This window comes from Sinohyriopsis cumingii, chromosome 8 (genome assembly GCF_028554795.1).
Source record: "Sinohyriopsis cumingii isolate HCF-2022 chromosome 8, ASM2855479v2, whole genome shotgun sequence".
In the NCBI taxonomy this organism is placed as follows: domain Eukaryota; kingdom Metazoa; phylum Mollusca; class Bivalvia; order Unionida; family Unionidae; genus Sinohyriopsis; species Sinohyriopsis cumingii.
In genome coordinates, this window is record NC_142968.1 from 50,035,739 (window position 1) to 50,043,848 (window position 8,110).

Sequence of the window (8,110 nt, forward strand, 5' to 3'; positions counted from 1 at the left end):
TGGTTGTCTGTGTGTTTTTCGGCGACAGTGCGTAGTGAGTAATGCAGCATTATTGAAGAGTGGAAAATGATATATGTGACCTATTGCACGGTGATTTGATTACAGTCCCATGCCGAAAAACCTGTGATACGAACTTCATCGTGAGTTCGTCTTTAATGGTAGCTTAGAGTATTAGGATTTGGATACAGTGAAAAGTTCACTACTAAGAAATTAGCTGTAGCGAGTATAAAGAAACAATAATTGTGTCGATATATGATAAGTTATTTGAAAGAAGCACAATACATGTTATGCCGGAAAACAGTTGTATTTCCTTGCTTTTTATCTATGACGTTGGTATGTCGGAATAAAAATTGTATTAACACATACGTACATATTGAGGATGAAATCCCTTGTTCTCTTTCAATGATTTTCATTATCTATGTTGAATAAAAAGCTGTTATTATGACCACTTACAATTTATCAATCGGAGTACACATAGGACGGAGAGACTTAGTGTATATACTTGCCTACAATATCCTTGATTAATGAGCACATGTAATGAGCAAGCAATGTCTGTAGGATCTAAAGGGTTTATGTATACATAAGGCCATGCAACCGGAAATTTCTTTTCATTCTCTATGTTGTAAGGATGACTAACTTCAGCATTGTTACAATTTTCATTTACATTAATTTATTGATCTTCTTCATTGTTTACAATAGTAAGTATACGTATACACACAATAAAACACACACACATATACACATACATACATACATACATACATACATACATACTGTTTGGTACGGAAACAATGAATACTTATTACCAGAGGAATACATAACGAAGCCATAGAGTAGATGACATGAGATCTATCATTATCAATTAAAAGTTAAAATATCTAGACTCTCAGATTGTATCTCTGACATCATTTTTATTTTATCCATTATTAAAATACCTTAATTAAACTCTAATTTATAATGTATTTTTCTACAGAGGATGCACTCTTTGCATTTAAAGGACGCATTGCTACTTTGGAGTGGAATTTAGGCAATAGCAGCAACAGGCAAGAAAGAACTGACTTTCGTATCATTGATAACGCTGGAGATGTACTTGCTTCAAAAGAAAATAACCAGTGTATAATTCTAAACAATTTGTCCGTGAGTTGTGTGATATCTCAAAAACATGAAGACTGGATCATTGTGTTAGCCTTAATGAACATCACGACAAAGCATACTGGAAATTATACGGCATGGATCAAAGAAGAACTACATATTGAAAATAAGACTAGCCATTGATTGTAATAGGTAGGTTTAAAAATAACGAATGATTCGTGTCAGGAATTATGTGGAGGTCAGATATTTCTGCAAGTAATAAAATATATCGCAAATGTAATATATAATGCTAGAAAAATACATCGAATGTTTATATTATGGAAATGTGGAAAGTGTCCCATGAAAATTTAATACATTTTGTTATGTAACAACTAGAAAAGATAAAACTAATAAAGGACATCCTTATCAATTGAAATATAGGTTTGATTCTTAATTTCCGTTGTTTTACCAGGCACGAAAATGACAATGGAATTAACTGGCAGCGTGTTTGAATAAAGCCATTTTAATACCCAAAAAAAAAAAAAAAAAAAAAATAAGCAATCGACCGTGCTCGTTTGAAAACTAAAATTTAAAGGAATCACGATGCGTACCAACATGCTTAATTTCATGATACTAACGCTAGCCATAATGATAACATTAATGCGCAGATACGTAGGAATATAATAGTGATCCAAACCATAGTAAAGAAACAATAATGGCTGCCGACATATATTTTTACATGTTTCATGTGATATTGCGTTAAAAGCCGAGACCATACATAACATAAAGGGTTCATATATAAACACTTCAAGAGTATTGACTGAAGTTTTGTTTCAGGTCTTTAAAATGATTATGTAAATGTTATGATAATAAAAATGACAGACGAGTAATGAAACGGAAGGAAACAATCAAATTGTTTCAAAGTGCGAAACGCCATATTTCAGCACAATATGTTGCCCTTTCCAGATAAAACACAAATAATGGAATGTTTGTAAGCCAGTTCTGTACGAATCCTTACCTGATTTAATCCTCCTTTGAGAGATACATAAAATATTCTTGAAAATGTAAATTCTTTCCAAAATCTCTCAATTCTGAAATGATATTACACAATTGATATTACTTTCAGTTCCATGTATTATCAATGCAGGTGTCTGTGTCTCTTAACAAAAGTGATATTTATCTTCAAGAAAATGCGACATTTAAAGTGAAGTACTCGGCCATTTGCTATCCAGCTTGCACTTTTCGATGGGAGAGTTATTATATCAATATCAGTTATGAGGAACTCGTAATTAACAGCTTCAATGAAAGACTGTCTGGAACATACACCTGTTCTGCAAGAAACCCAGAGACTGGTGTGGCAGCAAATATTATCACAAACCAAGAAATCCAGGTATTACTATTATTTCTGGTAACGGTCACCCAAGCAAAACAATCTCAGAACATTTATACTATTTTATAACGCCCGGTGTCCATACACTACTCTCTTACATTTAAGATGCAACGGACTATCTCGTGAAAAGTAAAGTCAGTGAACCATTACCACCTGACACAATTCTAGTATCACTAGACGTAAAATCTCGCTACACCAACAGTCCGCATAATGTAAAAGAAGCCTGGGAAACAAGACCTGTGAAGACCCACGGAGTTCTTAAATTGAACAATTCTGAGTTTAATGGCAAGAATTACATCCAGATAAACGGAACAGTCTTGGGAACTACGAATGCCATCCCCACCCCCATGCAAATATCCATTATGGGCAGATTATAAAGCCAATTTCTTGACTCTGTTAGCCATAACCATACCAGTGGGTCAGTTTCACTGATGATGTGAAAAAATGCACCTATACATTTATTGGAATAGCTTCTGAACATAACATCATGCACATTTTAACACACAACCAGCTGATCAGGATATTATAAACAAGATAGAAAAAGTTTTGACGGCGCAAACATTTCATAGCTGAAATAGTAAAGTAGACGATTGGGGTCAGTTGTTATCCATTCCTGCCTTTCTTGCACTAATGCGTAAAAACACTCAAAATCGTTCCACTTTATTGCGTATTTAATTTTAATATCTACCGCGAACACAGTGTAGACTTTGCATTATAATCGTTATTTTTTGTTTGTGTTTTGCTATGTTATCGTTTGTGTAAATATTATTGGCGACTTTGTGCAATTGGTAGATTTCGAAAGCCCAATGGCTGATTTCACACCAGTTTTTGCACTGTTGTTTGACCGTTGCTCTGCAATATATATATGGCTAAAAACAGAAACAGAAACATGGTTACAAACATCAGGCGATGAGCCCAAGTGATTGGATCTAACACCCACTGATTACTCCATAAAGTCGTTCCCCCGTAATTCTCGCGGAGGTGGAATTGCTGTCATTACAAAGAACTCCATGATAAAATGTATTATGCACACCTCAACATTCAATTTCCACAACACATCGTTTGAACTAGTCCGAACCACACTCACACTGGAGCAAAGTTCAGTCCATTTTTTCTGCCCTCCTCCTAGTAGAAAAAATAAGCTGGCTGACTCTCTCTTTTTGGATCAGTTTCCGAATCTCCTGGGCTACGGAAATTCGATAGGTGGCAACCTGATTATTCTTGGAGATTTCAACTTTCACTTTGACTGTCCCGGAAACTTAAATACATCAAAACTCAAAGATTCCATTAATTTGTTCAACCTCAAACAATCAGTTAACCAACCCACGTATAAACATGGTCACATTTTAGACTGGATTCTTCATAGACCTGATGATAATATTCTACGGTCCTCCCTGGTATCCCTTGACCTTGCATCAGATGAATTCTGCATTATATGCCATCTTGATGTATCAGCCCTTAACCATCCACTTTATCTGATACTAAGAGAAATCTTACCTCCTACCGGAGAACAACTTGATAACTGTCTGCGTTAATTGCTTGACAAACATGCCCCAGCTAGAAAGTGCAGAGTATGAATTCAAAAGTGTTCTCCATGGTATAGCAGTATTAGGGACCAGCTTACGACGGCTAAAAGAGATCGCCGTAAAGCTGAGAGGTTTTGGCTTTCCAGCAGACTCAATATTCATCAGCAAATATATGAAGTCCCTAAGAAGAAAGTCAAAAATATAGCCCATGCAGCAAAATCATCCCACTATACTACGATGATCATAGAAAGTTCCAGCTGAAAAGAGCTCTTCGAGATTACTAACAAGCTAATGTCAAGGAACAAATCTGCACCACTTCCAACTACATTCTCTCCAGTCGACCTTCCAGACACGTTTGCAAATTTCTTCCGTGACAAAGTACAAACCATTAGAGTTAAGCTTGACACCACAATTTCAATTGACTTGTCGTCACCATACAGTTGGGATACAGAATTTCAGCGGCAACCATTAGCAGCATGTGAACCAATCTCTATGGATTTTGTACGTACAATCCTGATGAAGAGTGCACCAAAGTCATGTGAACTTGATCAAATTCCAACATCACTGCTGCTTGAGTGCTTAGATCCAGTATTGCCTTCACTAACTTATGTTATTAATACCTCTCTCTCATCTGGGGAATTCCCATCATTTTTCAAAACTGCCATTGTAAAGCCTCTGCTGAAGAAACCAACACTAGACCATAACGATTTAAAGAACTACCGCCCAGTTTCTAATCTCCCATTCAAATAAAAATTCTTAGAAACGTTTGTTCTATCCCAGCTTGTATCTCAACTAAATTCAAACAGTCTTTTTTTAGCAATGTACAATTTGCATATCGCCCTTGCCTCAGTACTTAAACTACTCTTCTTAAAGTAGTTAATGACATTCTCTTTGCGTTGGATAGCGGAAAGATTACAGTTCTCACCCTCCTTGATTTGTCTGCAGCATGTGACACAATAGACCATGATATATTACTTCACCGTCTCCAGCATGTATTTGGCATTCATGATACAGCCTTACTGTGGTTCAAGTCCTAATTGGTCAACAGGACACAAACTGTTTCTGCAAATGGATTACGGTCCAGCTCAGTTGATCTATGTTGTGGTGTTCCACAGGGGTCTATTCCTGGACGTGTTCTCTTCATTCTATACACTCCGTCGCTCTCAAGTGTCATGAATCATCATCCAGTGTTTCGCCAATTGTATGCTGATGACACCCAAATATACAAATCTAGCCACCCAACTGAAGTTGATGCTACCATCCAAGGTGTAGAGAGGTGCATTAATTGAAACCATTAATGATATGTAACAAGCTGCAGATGAATGATGATAAAACTGAAGCCATTTTGATCACAATACAAAGACTTTCTCATTCACATCCTTTACCTCAAACAATAAAAATCAGCAACACCAACATTAAATTCACACAATCAGTACGAAACATAGGTGCTACTCTGGACACTTCTCTCACATTGCACCAAAATGTTATGAACATATGCAAGGCTGGATATCTTGAGCTGAGACGTTTCAGTGAAATTCGCAAATATCTTTCAGATGATACCACTATAACACTTGTGTGATCATTAGTACTTTCAAGACTGGACTATTGTAACTCAATTATGTCTGGTTCATCTCAATATCTGCTCGAGAAACTTAAAAAAAGTTCAAAACACAGCTGCTCGGATCACACTTAGAGTACCACAATCAGAGCACACCTCGCCGCTGCTCTGTACCCTACACTGGCTATCCATTCGATCCAGAATCAAACACACAATTTTTTTTCTCTGTGCTACTTTTAACTGTCGGGCTCTAGTCAACATACCTATCCGGCCTCACCCATGTGTACACACCAGCACGATACTTACGCTCCTCTTCTGACAATCGTATACTCATCATTCCAAGTATGAAAACAAGATTATATGGACAGCGTTCTTTTGCATACCAGGGCCCAGCAACGTGGAATGAATTGCCCACTAAACTTAGACACAAAGACACAGTGATCACATTCAAGAGGGCTCTCAAAACTCACTTATTTCGACTGCAAGAACAAAGTTAAAGACCTAATAATGATTCCTACCTTTATTCTCAGCATGTTTTTTAATGTTTTCTAATTTCATGATGTTTGTTTTTGTAATCATATAATTATATTTTTTATCTTATAGGTGTTGTCTAATGTTGTAAAGCGCTTAGAGCTTCTAAAGATTAGGAGCTATACAAAGTCCTCATTATTGTTATTATTATTGTTATTATTATTATTATTATTATTATTATTGGTTCATTACATTACAAATAACATGGAGCTGAAATAATATGCTATATCGCTATCTTGTTTTTGTTTTATCGTTCGCTTTTATCTAACTCTTCTTTTGGTTTCAATGCCACAAATATTGTCTGACTAATAATGCACTATTGTTTCAACCTTTTCATATAATTTCCTAACAAAACATTAAAACAGAACATTTTTCTTCTTTTAAGTTCTCCGACCAGAACACTATTGGACGGGGCCAATCATTGTTTCTGTCTTCCTCTTCATTGTTGGATTTGTTGCATTTATCACACTTTGGCGTAAAAGTGCATCTAGAGAAATCGTTATTATTTTTGCCATACTTATTGGGAAACGTATTCCCAAGTTTTCATAAACCCAGAGAAATTAATGTATTCATCACAAATTAGATGTATTCACTTTCCATTAAGAATAACCGTTCCAAACCATATAATTAATTTACAACATCCTCCAATATTCAGATGTAGGACATTTAACAATTTTCAAAGACATTTTGTAAAAGTCAAATTCTTTTGTTAAACAATAACTATTTCATACTAAATGGGTATAGTCTGAGAAAATATATATTAGCCGATACTAACAGTGACTTTGAACTCTCTATAGGAAATTAACATTTTTTAATACATCTGACTAACAAAGGAACAGTATTTTCACGACTTCGAACACACAAGCATTCTTTCTGAAAGATTAACAAGGAAATATATGTTTGTTTTTCAATTTACACACTTTTACTAGGCTTGTTTCACAATATTATTGTACAGTTTATAGCATATTGCTTAATATTTTCCTCAGTAGCATTATATGTTGTACACAATACTGGTTAGTACTGCACGTTCTATTGATACGTAGTATTACACACTATGAATAAGACTTACATTAGTTTGCTGTAAGCATAAATATTGAACACGAACAAATATATACCTTCCATTCCTAACCTTCCATGATCAAGTACTGGTTGGATTGAGAACAGAACGTCAGTATATAATTATAAACTCGATATGCTGCTAAAAGTGAAGCTTCTAGTTAAAACTTTGAAAGTAACAATACATCATTGTTTTACTGATGTACAACATTTAGACACAGAAAACGTAACATGTCAATAGTGATATATGTTTTGAGTAAACTGACAAAAAAAGCAACATAAATTGTGTAACAATATTAAACTTTCTAACGCGTATAAGGTAGTTTACCATAAATGTACTCGATTGTTAAGTTTGTATCTATATAATGGTACAAAAAGTACAGTCACCAGATAATTATACGGAATGTGAACTGATGACAAACATTTTATTTCACTATGATAACTGAAATGACAGGTGGTAGTTACATTTATATTTGGTCCTCGAATTCCTGAGAGAGAGAGAGAGAGAGAGAGAGAGAGAGTTACTTATTACCTAGTTTTGCGTTTTTACTTGCATCGCTATTTTTATTTGCTCTGATTTAATTACCCTTATGACCTGAAAAGCAATTTGGCTCACATCGCACTATTAATGGCGTGTTTATGTCTTTTCAATGTATATTTTAAATTATGAAAATATTATTTTAAATGATCATGTGCATGTAAAATGAATTTAAGTTGCTACAGGTGTTTAAAATAATTTCGACATCTTGAACCCAATAATCACATAGCACTACTAAGACAAATAGTGATATATTTGAACGTAAGAATAATTCCCCTTATATACATCAAGGAAAAAAAAGATATCATTGTAGTCTTTTTGCCTCTTGTGTCTCACTTTGTTGCAGATTCAGAAAATTACAGAAGATCATGTGTTAGGGTGGTAAGATGGGAGCGTCTGCAAGAAAGGTCACTTTTGTAAGACAGTCTCCAAACGTTGAC

The 8,110-nt window shown here is 35.1% G+C and overlaps 1 protein-coding gene across 1 annotated transcript in view; it reads left to right on the plus strand.

Annotated features, from left to right (window-relative positions):
• Positions 1–1,143: 1,143 nt before the first annotated feature.
• LOC149793484 (uncharacterized) overlaps positions 1,144–8,110 on the plus strand; it is a 9,117-nt gene continuing 2,150 nt past the window's right edge. The window contains exons 1-2 of the mRNA XM_089966389.1: positions 1,144–1,284; positions 8,017–8,110. The exon at positions 8,017–8,110 is cut by the window's right edge and continues 120 nt beyond it. Of these exons, the coding sequence (XP_089822515.1) occupies positions 8,057–8,110 (54 nt within the window). The 5' untranslated portion in view covers positions 1,144–1,284; positions 8,017–8,056. The remainder of the gene's footprint in view (positions 1,285–8,016) is intronic.